At 34.1% G+C, this 17,928-nt stretch overlaps 1 protein-coding gene across 1 annotated transcript in view; it reads left to right on the top strand.

Annotated features, from left to right (window-relative positions):
- LRRIQ1 (leucine rich repeats and IQ motif containing 1) overlaps positions 1–17,928 on the top strand; it is a 187,082-nt gene that overhangs the window by 105,677 nt on the left and 63,477 nt on the right. Inside the window, exons 17-21 of the mRNA XM_049782952.1 lie at positions 219–308; positions 957–1,078; positions 1,591–1,686; positions 1,919–2,001; positions 12,679–12,780. Of these exons, the coding sequence (XP_049638909.1) occupies positions 219–308; positions 957–1,078; positions 1,591–1,686; positions 1,919–2,001; positions 12,679–12,780 (493 nt within the window). The remainder of the gene's footprint in view (positions 1–218; positions 309–956; positions 1,079–1,590; positions 1,687–1,918; positions 2,002–12,678; positions 12,781–17,928) is intronic.

Raw genomic sequence — 17,928 nt, 5'->3', positions numbered from 1 at the left:
TACACTTTTTCATTTTAGAGCTCTTGCTCCAGTACTTAAAGTCTTAATCGAAAGTTTTAGCATGTTTGCATGAAAGAGATAGCAAGTTTCCCCATAAATAAGCATTCTGATGTACTCTCTTAACTCCTGTAGCCTATAAGATAATTGAAACATCTCTTATCTCTTGTTTGAAGCTGAGTCAACTCAAGCCTGTGTATTTAAATTTTTTTTTTTTAAAGGCGGCCTTTGAGAAAGAATGGCAAGCTTCAGAGCCCGCCTGCATCCCTTCACAAACACTGCTACTCCCAGACCAGCTGCACTGGCCAAAGGTAACATATGATGGAAACCTCTCGGTGAAATCTTTGCTCATTTCTTAAGGCTATGCAGGACTGGAGTGATTAATAAGACAATTTATTGACTTGAAAAACACAATTACTTTTAGAAGCATCAGACTTCCTCTTCACTCCCAGATGTAATTTTTCATGTACCTTTTCTTTCATTTGCTTCTGTATTTTTTTCTTTATTTTGGATTTCTTTCAACACTTTATTTCACAGTAGCAAAAAAAAAAAAAAAAAAAGATATGGTTCAGCTGCATATTTGGCAGTAGTCTAAAATCATTAGTTGACAGCACTTTAAAAATACAAAAATATGCTTTAAGCAGGCAACAGCTGAAGATTCTCAGTAAGAGGTCAATGGACTACAATATCTGTTATTTATTTGATAATCTTTGAAGTTTTTATTTTCTAAGATTTTCAGAGATCTTTGTCATTACTCATTTTGTATATTTAACTACACCAAAAGCATATTTTTCACAATAAAAACACATTTGTAACTTTTTTATACATTTTATTATAATTTTAAATTTTATATGAATTTACCACATGAAACCACCTTGATATACATATAAAATAATACTATATGAATGTTAAAATGTTCCCATTTATTTATATTTCTATACATATATCTCCTTATAAAGTTCTCTGAAACCTTAAGATGTGATGACAGTTCTCTGAGTTTACCAAATTATCCAGCTCAAGTGCGGCTCTGCAATGAGAAGGAAAATTTGTTTTCACCGGAACACACACATTTAAACAGCAGGTAAAGACATTTCACTGAAATTAAATTAATTGTCTCAGAAGATACATTTATGAATGACAGACTATTACACTCTTTATAAAGGAAACAATGCTAAAAATAGGTGAGAATTTGCATGTTCGTAGATGAAAGTGCATTTTATGTGAAGAGTATACTTTTATCAAATTTTCAGTCCCAGAAAAATTTGTTGTGCTGTACCTTGGAGCAACTGCACCATTGGTGTCAGTGAAATAGTATAATTAATTGATGTGCATAAGTAATGTCTAAATACTGCCCTATAGCTAGAGAAAAGAATTTGAATAAAATCCCGTTGCTACATTTCTTTTAACAAAGATTTGAAGTGTGCTTCAAGTAATTGAAATGTAAACATTTAAAATTAATTGCAGACTTTTATTACTGTTGACGATAGTTTTTCTGTAACTTAAATTGACTCTATTTCCAAGTTTCAGACAACATAAATAGCCTGCAGTTTTCAGAAGTCTTGAGTTACTAGTTTTATCTTTTTCTCCTACCAGATTAGAATATAGAACTTCATCCTGGACTCCTGAATCCAAGTACAGTAGAAGGAGTTTGCTAAAATTGAAAAAAGAAGAAAAAGTTTCAGAAGAATGGTATGTAGTCAATCTTAAGCTACTGGACAACTGACACTAAATATTGAAGACAGTTTTCAAAATTTCAAAAACACTTTTATTCATTATTAAGAAACTAGGGAACTGATAAATGCGGATTATTGAACAGGAACCTAAATCATCATGACTCAGATGTGTATGTTTTCCTGTATATGCATATGTAAATATCTTCTGAATATTTATTTTCCTTTTATTCAATATAATCTTTTAATAGGGGATTTAAGGATATTTCAACTGCTCAGCAAATGCTGAGAAGAGCCCGAAAAATGAAATCGACAAAATTAAGAAAAAAATTAGGTGGGTTATCAAAGTTCTTTAAATTACAATTGTATGTCCATACTGAAGATAAATTTTTAAATTTTTAAAATAATTTGATAAGTTGATTAAATTTTAATAAAAACTAATTAAAATTTAAAAATTAGAATATCTTGTCAAAGTTTAAAAATAATAAAAACCACATCTATGGCAATATATCTTAGATAGCTTAAATATGTCTTAGCTTACCTTAGATACAATCAGTTATTTAAAATGGCATACAAAGAACTTAGAAAATTATGGTATTGTATTGAATTATTTGTTATAGTTTACAAAGTTTTTTTCATGTTTTCTCTCTTTTCTACTTTTCTACTGGCTATTAAAGTGTGTATTGTGTCTTCTACTGCACTTTTGTTTCTAAGATGTTTTCTTTGGGACAACATTGATTTTAAATATAATTTTTCCCTATTTGATCTTACATGTTTTTAACTATCATGATCATTCAATCATGTCTTTAAAATTCATCACTTCATAAATATTAATTATGAAGATCTAACATTTTAACACTTCAAAAGAGAAGTACAGTGTACATGTTTCATGATTATGCAGAACTGGGAAATATTCAAAAACATCTTCCATACTCCTTGACAAATTTTCAAATTTTTATTTGGACACTTTTAGGTATCTTAATGTAATTGCTTAATATGTTGAAGAGCTTATGGTAGTTAGGTCAGAAACTAACTATTTTTAAGACTTTTATACTTTAATAATTAAAAAATTTTAAATAACTTGCCTATTGAATTTTCTTTGCATTCATTCAGAACTTTTTATACAGATATTAAACACAGATTATATCTCAGGAAATGCATTTTTAAAAGTTCTGCTAGTTTTTTTCAGTTATATTTATAGTCCTCATAAAATTACTATCTCATGAGACTATCATGATATCTAACAATTTAGTAACCACAAAACAATTTTATTGGTTCACAATATATATAATTTTGGAATTATATAGTATTTGATTTGATTTGATATAGTATATCAATACTATATAATTCTGTTTAGAAACCTTTTTAACTTCAAATTTTTAATTTCATTACTATAATAATTATTTCAAGAGAAAAATTATAATAAATATACACACCTATGTTCTATTCATATCTAAGCATATATCATATTTAATATTTTGTAAACAGATACAAAAACAGCTGGGATACTGTTGGTTTCTGAAAAAGATATAATGATTTCTGCATTATTAACAATTGCTAATTATGAGTGATTCAGTTTTATATTTGCAAAGGTAGCATTTTATTTGGAGTATTATATTAAAAATAACTTGATCTTAGAAATTCTAAAATTGTTTATGTAATAAAAGATTTTCAGGTTTAAAATATTGGGAATTTAAGCATTTTAAAATTAAATATATGCTCTTTGTCAACTTGCTTTGAGTCTCCTATACAACCTTTATAAAACCCTATTAAGTTCATCAGGGGTCTGGACATTGAAATCTATGTGGTGGTTCCCAGGAAAGTCATAGTTACAAATCCTAAATTAAGATGACACTTTTTTATATAGGAAAATGGAATCCAGTAAAATAAATCAAAGCAGTTGGATAAAGTTTTACAATTTTTTTTCTTTTTTTTACATTGTTTTGAAGTACATTTTTACTCCCATTAAACATTGTCCACAAACATCCTTCATAAGTTGTTCTGAGAATAACTTTCAAAACTCCTGGAGCAAGTTCATTTTTGGAAGCAGTTTTTATTGAGGGAGCATTTGTTTTTTTATCTTCAGGTATGAATTGTATGTGGAAATGGCACACGTTCAAATATCAGAATTATATAAGAAAATATTTAGCCAGCTTTAACAAATCATTCTTGACCTCACAAGCATTATATTGCTATTTCTACTAGTCACTAATAGTGAAGGTAAAGAAAAACTTAATCAGGTTAGAATTTCCTGTCAAACTGTCTCTGGAGATATCCTGAAGTCTTTATTGCTGATTCTTGTAACTGAGGGTTTTAATGTTTAATATTAAACATTGATATTCTTACAAAGTAAACGATATGCACAACTTTCAGTTGGAAAGATATATTTTTGTGTACAAAATCATTGCTTTAATATGACAGATAAAGATGAAATTATCTTTTTATCTGTCACAAGGGGGCATGCTAGGGTAACAAATGAGAAAGGAGACAGACAATAGCTACAACCTAAGCTTCACATTTTTGATAGTGGTCATCAATTCTAACTTAATAGGTAAAACCCCAATATGGTAGTTGTATAATTTTATAGTACTAATTTAAATACAAGATTGTAAACCAAACTGTTCTATGTGAACTTTTGAATCTCGTTTGGGATTTTTTTCAAAATATTATTAAATTGATTGAATAAAAGCAAGTACCCTTTGTTTAATGTAACATTGAATCCCGAAATGCAAATATTAATGACATTTAACTTTTTTCTCTACTCTCCCAAAATATTTATTCAATGTAAAATTGAAAGTTAGAAATGAAAATCAGGGGCCGGGCGGTGGCGCTAAAGGTAAGGTGCCTGCCTTACCTGCGCTACCCTAGGACGGACCACGGTTCGATCCCCCGGCGTCCCATATGGTCCCCCAAGCCAGGAGCGACTTCTGAGCGCATAGCCAGGAGTAACCCCTGAGCGTCACCGGGTGTGGCCCAAAAACCAAAAAAAAAAAAAAAAGAAAGAAATGAAAATCAGGGGCCAGCGAGGTGGCGCTAGAGGTAAGGTCTGCCTTGCAAGCGCTAGCCAAGGAAGGACCATGGTTCGATCCCCCGGCGTCCCATATGATCCCCCCAAGCCAGGGGCAATTTCTGAGCACTTAGCCAGGAGTAACCCCTAAGCATCAAATGGGTGTGGCCAGAAAAAAACAAAAAAAAAAAAAAAAGAAATGAAAATCAGTGGGAATGTGGGATAGTGCATTACTCTTCGACATTAAGAATTAGCACTTAATTTTGTAACAGTGAATCAATTAAGACTGTGCAAAGGTATTTTAATCTGATAAAGATTTTCTACTTCTTTTTTAATGTTATAATTCAATGATGTATATTAACTCATTTGAAAATGCGAAAAATAATAGCTAAGATTTTTAACTTTAATTTTAACTCCATTTTGTACATTTTTGAATGCTTAATTGAACATATTTGAACACTTAATTTCTGTTCTGTGATAAAATTTTACTCAGAATTCTCAAATATACACGGAGATAAGTGGACAATTTGCCCATCTAAAATGTTCATCCACCAGGGGCAACATTGTCCATAAACCCTTAACAGTGGGTTGGGATGAATGAAGGGCATGTTAAAGAATAGAAAATTTAATTCGATGAAATTAAGTTTCTTATATTCTTAGTCTAATGACGTAGCCCTTGGCCTACAGGCATGATGGCTGAATACCAGCAGGACTGCTGTGGTGTAGGCCTAGCCTCCCTGCTGCAAAAGATCTTGGCAGACATTGATGAGAAAAGGCTAGTTGTGCCCTAGGTTAGCACATGACAGGATAGCAACAATGAGCTTATTAAACATTAATGTATAATGAGAACGAATAATGCCATGTACATGAAAATGCTTTGTGCCTTTGTCCTTTGCATAAAACAAGAATTGCTGGAACAAAACCTACTTATCCCAAGTAGCTGTTAATATCTATAATAAAAATTTCCCAAGCTAGTAGAATCAATAATAATATTTTAGTCAGTTATTTATTATTGTGTAGGCTATGAAAATGTCTCTTCTTTTATTTTCACTTGCCCTCTTTTTACAATAGGTCTTTGGTATAATATTAGATAGACAATGGGATTTTATTTTGTCGATTAATAGTTGACTAGCAAGAATCATAGCCATGAGGAAAGAATAAGTATTTTTCTGATTACTGTATATGGTAAATGAAACTGATGACAAAGAATATACTATATACATATAATGTTTAGTTGGCTGTCTAATGATTGTGCTGACACATAATGTTTATTCTATAGCAAAAAATGTCACACTTGATTTACCCAACTTCCTACATATGATCTTTTTTTTTGCTTAAATATGAAACAGAACTTCCAATAAATCGGGCTCACTTCTGATAACTCTTGAGTGTGTCTGGTCTCTAAGTACCCACTCTTTGCCGACTCCTCGCTCCTATCCTCCTTTTGAATAACCCTGAAGCCCCTTTGAATGCTGCCCAACTCAGCTAACAAAGCAATAATCTTTAAGGATCCAGGACATATAAATACAGAGTAAATGTGAATTCAAACAAAAATACCTTATGTAATTTTCTAATAGCAAGCACTTTAATTTGATACCATATGTATATGAGCCAAAGAATGAGTCAGCATTCTTAGCTTTATGAAAACAGTGGGAAATTGTACAAAGTCACAAGTAGAGGAAGAATTTACTTTTTTAAAATAAATATCTTTATTTCAGCAGCATGATTACAGGCATGTTTGTAGTTGGGTTTTAGTTTTATATATATATATATATATATATATATATATATATATATATATATATCACCTCAGTTCACCAGTGCAATGTTCCCACCACCAGTGTCCTTCATTTTAGCTTTCATATTGCTGAAGAAACCATAATTGAGGAAGCAAGCAGTGTGGTCTCTCATGGGTTAAATAGTAATTTCTGGAGGGAGACAAGGATGAAACAGAAGTCCCAGTTATATTATGTAACCTAAAATTACAAGGAATTACCAACAATGAGTTCTCATAATTATGATCCCTGGTAAATTATTTCTATTTTGCTTATGATGCGCTATGAACCATGATGGTCTTGCATTGGTTTTAATGGAGTTAACATCTTTAAAATAGTATAGCTCTTTATATTTCTGATGTGAAAACTTAATGCATCTCCACCACCATCAAAGTGCCAAAAGTGTTCCTATGCCCCCTTCCTTTAAATCTCTTCTCCCTTCTGCTATGTAACTTCCTTTCTGTAGTTGGATCCCAAGGGTATCACTGGCTATTGCCATTTTCATTCCCTTAATTTTTTTCTATATTGTTACTGAAGGTATTTATCATTTAACCTCCCTCTAACTTCTTTGTACTACAGGAAATAACTATTTCATCTTTTCTCCCAACTGAATGTACTTCACTATGTATACATACACATATAAATCAGGACTTCTTCACCTACTTGTCTGCAGTCTGACATTTGTGCTGTTTCTGTATTTTGCTATTGTACCTAGTACTGCATTAAACATGGATGTATATAGATCTTTTTGCAACCTATGTTTGAGTATTCTTGAGACAGATGTCAAAGAGTGAAATTGCTAGTCATATTATAGTTCTATTTTGAATTATTTGAGAAATATTTATGCTGTTTTCCAGAGAGATGGAACCAGTTTACAATCCCACCAGTACTATATGTGGGTTTCTTTTTTACCTTACACCTGGTAATTCTTGTGTCTAGTCTTTCTATCATTCTCACTGATATTTTATTTTATTTTATTACTTTATTTTATTTTATGTGTTTGTTTGGGGGTACACCCAGTGATGTTCCTAATGATGTCAGGGAACCATATGGGATACTGGGAGCCAACTAGTAGTCTCATGCAAGGCAAGCATCATATTATCTATTATTACTTCAGTTTTTTCACTGGTATTTTTGATTTAAATTTTTCTGATATTAAGTTAACAATGGACCTTTTTTTTTACTTAATAGCCATTTAATTGTCATCTTTGATAAAGTGTCTATCCTTCCTATTTTTTATGTGGCTGTGTTTTATATTTTTATAATTGTATTTAACTTTTTACATACACTGAATATTAGCTGTTTATCAAATGTATGCTGTGCTAATTTATTCGCTTATTGATTAGAGTGTGTTTTTTTATTTCAGTTCTGTTTCTTTTACCACACAGAAACTTTTGTTTATAATGTGCGGTTGATTTTTACCAGTGAAGCCAGATTACTGAAGACATTTCTGTAGTCATATACCAATAGTTCTGCTTATGTTATTCTCAGTCTATTTTATGGATTCTGATCTAATATATCATTGTCTTTAATCCATTTTAAATTATCTATTGTATTTGATGTGAAATAGGGGTCCCATTGCTAAAGTTTTCATTCATGCTTACTGTTGCCTCAGCAGAAAACCAGAGTAATTTAGAATTTGATATTGCAGTGAGAAAAGTCTCTTATAAGGTGAGGTTTGCTGGCTTATTGAACACATGCAGAATCAATAACCTAAAGGTAGTGAAGACTGAGATGATTTGACTGGGGATTATGTGTTACTGGTGGGGTTCTCCTGGAGGGAGAATGAGATCTCAATATAGTAATTTTGGTAGAAAACAGCTGTTAAGTTTATGGAAGATATGTGGATTTCCTACATTGATGCATACTAAGTTTCTGGTTATATAGGAAAAAAAAAGAGTGAATAGAAAGTACAAGAAGGGGCCGGAGAGATAGCATGGAGGTAAGGCGTTTGCCTTTCATGCAGAAAAACGGTTCGAATCCCGGCATCCCATATGGTCCCCTGTGCCTGCCAGGAGTGATTTTGAGCGTAGAGCCAGGAGTAACCCCTGAGCGCTGGCAGGTGTGACCCCCTTTCCCCCCCAAAATAAATAAAGTACAAGAATACTTGAGTTCTGAAGATGGAGCCACAACTAGCAAAAGCAATAATCTTGCAGCCAGTCACAATAATTCCAGATTATCAACTGCTGAAACATTTAAAATTATTTGCTAATTTTATTTCCATGAAGAAAATAACTCAAGCCTATATTGGTAGGGACTGGAGAGGTAATACTATGGTAGGACACTTACCTTACATATATCTGACCTCAATTTGACCACGACTAAACATTGGTTCATTGAGCAGTCCCAGGAGTAATTCATCAGTTAGGAGCAGGGAGTAACCCCTGAGGATTGAAGTGTGTGTAGCCAGTCCTCCTCAAAACAAACGGAAAAAAACTAAGGAAAATAAAATTGATATTTGTAATATGTACTATAACAAGATTTAATGCAAATTGTAAGTTTTTAAAACATTGATTGGAGTATGAATTAAATGGTGGCTAGTTAAGGGGCTGCAGAGAAAGTAAAGGAATAAGATAATTTAGCATCTGAAATAGCAATCCCTGAGCACAAAGGTAGGAGTAAGCTTGAGATTTCTGGGTGTGGTCCAAAGCAAAATACACAAGTTTATTGCTTACAATTATATTAAATTTGAACAGAGCATCACAGTCATAATATCCTAGGTAAATAAAATGATGAGATATTTACTAAATTTGACACAAAATCTTTGAGAAATATATAGTTTTAGTAAGTATAATTTATTCTTACTAGGAGAGTTTCTCAGTTTGTAAATGTTACACAGTAATGGCAAATTTTTCATTAATAATTAATATTGTAGCATTTAATTAAAATATACTATAGGACTTTGTAATTTTTTTTTGTTTTGGGGGCCACATCCATTTGATGCTCAGGGGTTACTCCTGGCTAAGTGCTCAGAAATTGCCCCTGGCTTGGGGGGACCATAGGGGACGCCAGGGGATCGAACTGCGGTCCTTCCTTGGCAAGTGCTTGCAAGGCAAACACCTTACCTCTAGTGCGACCTCACCAGCCCCAGGATTTTGTAATTTTGAAATCTTTTTTCTGGGATCAAAAACTGGTGAAGGGAGTAAGAATTTTTCTTGTACACTAATAATCAGAGCTTGATCCTAACACAGCATGTAGACTCTGAGCACCACCAGTGTGGCTCAAAAAACCAAACAATTATTTTTTCACTCAATGTATTAATTTCTATTGCATTAGACATTAATAAATGATTCTTTGTATTTATTCTGCTACATGACATTAGAAATTAAGAAAATATTGAATTTCCCAGGTTGTGGGTTTATTAAAAAAACTCTTATTTAAGTACTGTGGTTTTACATAGTTTCTCATCATTTCTGGCATTTCGTTTTCCAATATTAAGAAAAAAAATACCTCATCTTGGTTTATCTTCTATAAATCAGGTCTTATTCATTGACTGAGTTAAGTTATGATATATATGTGGGGACCATATCAGCTATGGTTACTTCCCACTATGCTCTAAGGTCCGTACCTACAGGTGTAGGTTTGTAGACCCATTCTAGGGAGGGCATACCAAGTGACCCCTCATTTATGCTATTTATCCTGTGACCCCATTAGAATTTCTTATGTGTCTAATGGGGTGTATGTTTCCCCTTTAGATGAAACACTTGTGCCATGAGTTGAAGTAGGATAAGCTTCCTCTGGAAAAGTCTTTCTCCCAGTGTTAGTTGAGTGGCCAAATACATAAGCTACTAAAATATGCTTTTTAAAAAGATGGCAGTGATAAGCATTATGCAACTCCCCAGAAAAGGAAAAAGCATACCTGGATATTTTAAATGAAAATGTTATCAGCTAGTTAGTATTTCTAGTTTCTGTATTATGTGTCTAATCAAGTAGCAAGTATATATTAGTTTCTAATAAGTATTAGTTATGTATCTAATCACGTTCTGTATCTAATCAAGTATCAAAATTGCTTGTTTGTTTTTTTATATTATAAACATATATTTGCTCAGTTTGTTTTATTTTTTTTTACCCCCACACAGTGCTCAAGAGTTTCATAGTGCTGGAGCCCCTGCCATGTGGGACTGCTGATGAACAGTAGTGGTGACACGAGGGACACCCTGGTAGTGCTTGGGTTTAGGCAGTTTAGAGATTTAATTCAGAGCTTCTGCTTGGACGTTTTCAATTTCTCCCTATACCAGTATCATACATTCTTCAAAATGGTCTCATCACTAACTTCAGTTATTCCTAGGAACCACATTATTTTTTTTCAAGCTTTATTGGAGTGTGTGCTTTTTTGCTTTATAGCCTTTATCTCTGTCATGTGTTCTCTCTGCCATATGCTTCCTATGCCCCCCCCCCCCCTCAAAGCCAGAACTTCTTTCTCTCTAATCTCCAGAACCAATCCAGAGGATGGGGGAAGGTCCTGTAATTAAAATGGGCTTTTACATATCAAAGGAAGAGGTTATCTGGATAGGATTTCAGCTATGTTCACCTTACATTTCCAGCTTTTTTTTTTTTTGGTTTTTGGGTCACACCCAGCTTTGCTCAGGGTTTCCTCCTGGCTCTACACTCAGAAATCACTCCTAGCAGGCTCAGGGGACCATATGGGATGCCGGGATTCGAATCATCGTCCTTCTGCGTGAAAAGCAAAACACCTTACCTCCATCCTATCTCTCCAGCCCCTACATTTCCAGCTTTTTTTGTTTTAAACAAAACAAAACAAAAAGATGAGAAAAGTTACAAAACTTGTGTTCTACTTTTCTCCATCAGAGGCTGGAATCTCAGACCAAAACTCAAAGCATTAAAGTTTAAATTGTATACATCATTCTCAAAACAACCAGCTTTTTCCATATTTTATATATATCAAATTTTTTCATAGATCTCTGCACATAAACATTAGAACCTTTCTGCAGATGTGTATAGTTTGAGATAAGTTGCTAAATATTCTTTTAATGAGAACTGTAATAAGAGTTTATAGTATCCAGTTTATAGTATCTTTTTTCATCTACTCCTGTGGAGATTAGGACATTTTTATAGACATAATTTGAGAATAAGTGGCTACATAATAAATCACAATAGAACATCATACTAATTGGGAAACATTCACTAGGATAGCTGAGAACTTTTAAAACACTAACACTAAAACTAACACTAGCATACATTTCCCCAAAATTGTGCAAACTAATATTAAAGCACCAAAGTTAGATACAACATTATTTTTGCAATAGGGAATAAAACAAAACAAAAAGATTCATACAGATAAAACACATTTTAATCAGCAATATAGTGGCCAATGCAAATAGGGTCAAGAAATTAACCGGAAACAAAGTTAATATTTTTGGAGATAACCCAGGTGCAAGAGGTTCTGAAAAACAGCTTTTCCTCAGTTGAGCTTCTGCTGAGCTCTCCATCTCAACCTTCTTCTTCTGTGTTAAGCTGTTGAGAATAAAAAGAGATCAGTTCTGACTTTGGGTGGGTGCAGAGAGAGCACATGACAGAGAGAGAGAAGCCACAGAGCAAAAAGCAGAAAGGCTCTGATAATCTTTTGCTACTTGCTTAGTATATTATTTCTCTGCCACTACCCTGCTCCAACAGACCGCCAACCTAAGTGGTTAGAAACAGTGTGTGGGGGCGGACTCACCATCTCGTGGATACTTTTAATTTACAACTGGTGCTTGAACACACAGGACCCAGATACTCAAAAAGTGTATCTTTTCATTTCTCACTTCTCACTCAAGGATGGTGACTTGATCTCTGTTGGCTAATCATGGCCTTCTTTAACTGGACTGAGTGTGCAGAGCTCATCACCAGAACATCTGTGTATATGGCACCTGTTCTTAATGCAGAAGAGGCCCCTTCAGGTAGGACAAAAGCAGGCAGTGAAGGGGAGAAAGCTAAAGACTCTGAGAAGCCTCCCAGAGACCGAGGCCCATGGTCTTTTTTGTATCAAATGTACTTTGTGCAAAGACCTCACCACCCCACCACCTGAAGCAGCTTATGATAAGGTAAAAGCCAAAGAGAAAGTTCCACTATATGACTACTGGCATCAGACAGATGAGCAGACCCGTCCAATCCAGACTTTGTCTTAGGAAACAAAAGCCTTTTCACCCCAGACATTATCCTTTTTAAATACTGTAAAAAGGAATGAACCAAAGCTGAAATGTTGTCACCTCTTTCTCTTGTTTGACAGATCCGACTGTGCGCCTAGCACTATTCAAGAGCAATGAAAATAAAGTTTCTCTTAGAAGGTCACCAAAGAAGGGCCAGTTGAGAAAAGACAGCCCTTTGGACGGTATGATTGAATCACAGACACATACACTTTTAAATAAGATAAAGATAGAAAATTGTTTAAACACAATTTTAAATTTCAGTAGTTTTAAAATATAGATATGAAAAAATATGGTAAAAACATATCACAATAAAAAGCATAACATGTATCCTTGAATTAAAATATTAATTCAGAAGCATGGCACAGTGGTAGCGCATTTGCTTTGCAAGTGGCTGAACAGAATAGACTGGAGTTCAATCCTTGGCATCCCATATGGTCCTCTGAGCCTACCAGGAGTGATTTATGAGTGCCGAGCCAGTAGTAATCCCTGAGTTGGGTGTGGCCCCAAAACCAAAAGAAAAACTAGTATGTTAGTTAATTAGAATAGTTTTATATCGTATGAATGCTTGTATTTCTATTGAAAATTGATAATGCTATGATCATTGGTGTTGCTGGTTTATTGAGATACCATCTGGCATACTATTAGACAATAGAATTCACATTCACTTTGGGCACTTTGGGTGGATATATACTAAAATTGGAATGATATAGAGAATATTTCCTAGGCTTCTGCACGTTGATGATTTGAAAATTCATATTTTAAAATATATTGCCTATATAATTGTAAGTAGTCACATGTAAAAATGGTATTGTTACATTCACTTTACTGTCAAATATAAAAATATTAAACATTATGTTTAACTTGAAGTTTTGAATATTTAAATAGTATATACAGTTTTTCCTCTTGATGAGTGGAGGATTTTCATGTATAAGATATATTTCTGATTTTGCATCCCCAAAATTATGGTCTTAGATTATTAAGCAAAAATGTTCAAGTCTGATAGTGTAGCAAACTTGACTTGAAAAATCTGTCATTGTTTTAGTTTTAGTATTGATATGATCATTGTTTACTCTTTTTGGTAATATATGAAAGAATATGAAATATATGAATATGAATATATGAAAAAAACCTGAGTCAAGCATATTTGGAAGAAGTTAAGGGGATGATCTATCACATGTTGGATCAGTTGTCTCACATGCAGATCGTTTTGGGTTTGGTCCCTCATATCCACCCAACTCTAGATGGAGTCCTTCTGTTTGTAGGTGGTTTCCCAAGCACCACTGGGCTCCAGCAACAAGACTTGGACAAAACACAAGACACTGAAAAACCATTTGTTTCTTAATTGAATCATCAAAGGAGTCTGGATTTTGTATGATGGAAGTAGCTTGTTTATTGTGGGGCTATTATGTATGGTTTAGATGGGAAATGTTACTGCTGCAGCCCCAGCCCTAGGGTACCAGAACAAGTGCTCTTTCACCTGCTCCCCAGGTAACAGGGTACACACTGGCTCTGTTCACCTTGGGCTTTGTACCATTGCCACATCTGAATGAGGTGCTGCCATCTTCCCTGTATTGTGGACATACTTAACTCAAGTTGACATTCTGAGATGTGTGTATTTTATATACAAGTCTTTTAAGTATGTTCAAGAGGAGAGGTAATTCTATCTATAGGCAAAGCAAGTTTGGTAAAGCTTGCCAAACCTGATTGAGGTGCTGGAATCTTCCTTGTCTTGTGAAATGTGTGTATTTTATATACAATTCCTTTTAAGTATGTTCAAGAGGAGAGGTAGATTTTATCCACAGGTAGAGCAAGTTCAGTGAAGCTGGGGTTGTGTGTGTGTGTTTAATGAAATTTTTCTGTTACACTATTAATTATGAGTGCATGAAAACTTGGCTAAAATTAATAATAACTCCACACATATTACCTGTTAAAAGAGAATATAATTAATTTAGAACTGAAATAAATTTGTTTGACTATGCTCAGGGGTCGCTCCTGGCAGTGCTCATGTAACTATTTAGGGTGCTTGGGTGTTGGGAGTCTGTGCAGGACAAGATTCCCTAACCATTGTACTATGTCTTAGCCCTAAGAAAAGGGAATATCTTGGAAAAAAGAAATTTTAATATTATTTACCTTTAAATAGCATAAGCATCAAACTCAGAAACAAAATATCTATCCTAACATCTGATGTTTCATTTTATATGAAAGACAATATGAAATGTGGGAGATATGCTACTATCGAGAATGATATGTGACCATGGATGTAGCCCAATGATAAAGCACATCATAAGGTTCTGGGTTTGATGCTTGCTCACTTTAAATAATAGTATACATGTGTTTATGGTGTGTTCATTGTTTGTATATTAATATATTATAGTAAACATATGAAATATGGACAATATTCTACCATCAAAAATAATATAGGACCATGAAAGTAGCCCACTGATAAAGCACGTGTTCATATGTTTCAGGGTTTGATCCTTGATCACCACAAAGAATAGTATATTTTTGTTCATTTATTTATGTACTAATATATTAGTAGTTGTTAACATGATATTATGTATGTTTGGGGTATATTGTCCCTTATAAGCTATTTAGTTTGCCATTTTTGGAATTAGATTTCTGAAGTATAATTGGCATTTTATTCTATAGAGTGGTCTTTATGTGAACATTGAATATCCTAGTAAATAATAGTTATATCAAGATATTTATTATGGAGTTGTATGGGATGAATGTCATAAAATTCTATTTGGCAGAAGATTTTTTAATTATATGTTTATTTCTGTTTCCTTTTGTGAAAGGAAGAGTAATGCAATGGAAATTTGATCATTATGTCTGTGAGCCCTATTTTTTCTTTGTCATCACTTAGTGATTCTTCTTTTTTAATTTTATTTTACATTAAAGAACATGATTTGCAAAATTATTCATAGTTGTGTTTTAAATATACAAAGTTCAAGCATCATTTTTGCCAACACTGTTAACTTCCTGCCACCAATATTACAAGGTTCCCTCTCCTACTTCCAAAACCAGTCTGCCATGACAATGTTCCCCTTTTTAAGTTTGGGTCTCATTATTTCAAGGTGGTTGGATATTTAGCTCTGTCCTTACTTAACACCACCGATGTACCTAAATTCCCTTGGCTCCTGTCTCACACTGTTTTTTGTTTTTTTTCACTTTAGTTCTTTCCTTCTCACTATACTAATGGGCACAGGGTACTCTCATCACCCTTCCTTTGAACCAATGCTTTATACTTACCTTACCTCTAGTTTTACCAACTTTCATGTTCACTCTTTTAGTGATTGTCTTTTAGTTTTTTTATATCATACAAATCAATGAGACTATTCTATGTCTATCCCTCTCTCTCTGACTCATTTCACTCAGCATAATAGTCTCCATATTCAATCATGTATAGCAAATTTCATGACTTCATTTTTCTCTTTTTTTTTGTTTGTTTTGTTTTGTTTTTGTTTTTGGGCCACACCCGGTAATGCTCAGGGGTTACTCCTGGCTATGTGCTCAGAAGTTGCTCCTGGCTTGGGGGACCATATGGGACACCGGGGGATCTAACCGCGGTCCGTCCAAGGCTAGCGCAGGCAAGGCAGGCACCTTACCTTTAGCGCCACCGCCCGGCCCCATGACTTCATTTTTCCTAAAGGCTTCATAGTATTCCATTTTGTAGATGTATCACTGTTTCTTTAGCCACTCATCCATTGTCAAGCATGTGCATTGTTTCCAAATTCTGACTATTGTAAATAGTGCTGCAATAAACATAGGAGTACAGAGGCCATTTTCGTATCATGTTCCTAGGATATATCCCTAGGAATGTCATTGCTGGATTATATGAAACTCAATTTCCAGGTTGTTTTTTTTTTCTTCAGGAATATCCATATTATTTTCCACAAAGGCTGGACTAAGCATTTCCACTAGCAGTAAATGAGATTCCTTTCTCTCCACATCCATGCACTAATTGTTTTGATTCTTTGTTAGGTGTGAGATCTTATCTCATTGTTGTTTTGATTTAAATTTCCCTGATGATAGTAATATTGTACAGATTTAATGCAACCCCTCTAACCCCTCTGTTGTATATGTAAATATTTTAGGGGATTATTATGTTACTGACCCTACCCTAAACAAATGGGGGAATTGTGTATGTAAATATTTTAGGGGATTATTATGTTACTTACCCTACCCTGATTGGTGATTGTGCCCTACCCTAGGGTGTGACCTGGCATTCTGCCCCTACCCTAGGGTGGTACCTGATTCTGCTTCCACCATTGGGTGGTATCTGATCCCACCATTGGGTGGTACCTGATTCTGGGGGATAAAAACAAGGGTCTGTGGAAGGTGAGAGGCTTTTTGCTGGAACTTATGCTGAGTCTTTGAACTTCAGGCTTGTCCACCGAATAAAGCTAATATTTCCACAAGCTTGACTGTCTGCGAGCTGTTTACCCGCCGTTTCACCTCAGAACCGTCGGCTGGACAGGGTGGCAGACGTGTGTTCCAAGCTGGAGGGGAAAGACCTCATCCTCCATCCCTTCATCAGTCAACCTTTTCAGGGGCTGACTTGCAACACCCCTCTAAGGATATTCATGACATTCTTTAAAGAAACAGATCAAACACTCCTGAAATTCATTTGGAACGACAAACTCCCATAAATAGTTAAAACAACCCTTAGGAAAAAGATGGGAGGCATCACTTTTCCCAACTTCAAGTTGTACTGCAAAGCAATAGTCATTAAAACTGCATGGTATTTGAATAAAGTTAAACCTTCTGATCAGTGGAATAGACTTGAATATTTAGAGAGTTACCCAAGATATACAATGAATTAATCTTATATAAAGAGGCAAGAAATACAAAGTGGAACAAGTAAAGCCTCTTCAACAGGTGTTGGGACAACGGATCAGCAAACATGTAAAATAGCAAACCTAGACCTCTCTTTTAACACTATGATCAAAGGTCAAATCAAAATGGATTAGACCTTAATATTATACCTGAAACTATAAGGTATATAGAAGAAAACATAGGCAAAATATTCTATGACACTGAAACGAAAGGCATCTTCAATGAGGAAACAACTGTCCAAGCAAATAGAAGCAAAGAGAAATAAAGAAAACTACATTAAACTGAGAAGTTTCTACACTTCAAAAGAGTCAGTGACTAGGATATAAAGGCCACTCAAGAAATAGATGAAACTGTTTACCCAATAACCATCTAGTTAGGGACGAATTCTAAGATATACAAGGTACTTTACAAAAAAAAATCATCTAACCTCATCAAAAAATAAAAGAAAAAAATGAATAGGCACTTCCTTTATAAAAGAAATATACATAGCA

The sequence above is a fragment of the Suncus etruscus genome, chromosome 11 (genome assembly GCF_024139225.1).
Source record: "Suncus etruscus isolate mSunEtr1 chromosome 11, mSunEtr1.pri.cur, whole genome shotgun sequence".
Classification (NCBI taxonomy): Eukaryota; Metazoa; Chordata; class Mammalia; order Eulipotyphla; family Soricidae; genus Suncus; species Suncus etruscus.
Note: the sequence above shows the minus strand (reverse complement) of the source record. Positions and strands in the feature narration are given on the sequence as shown.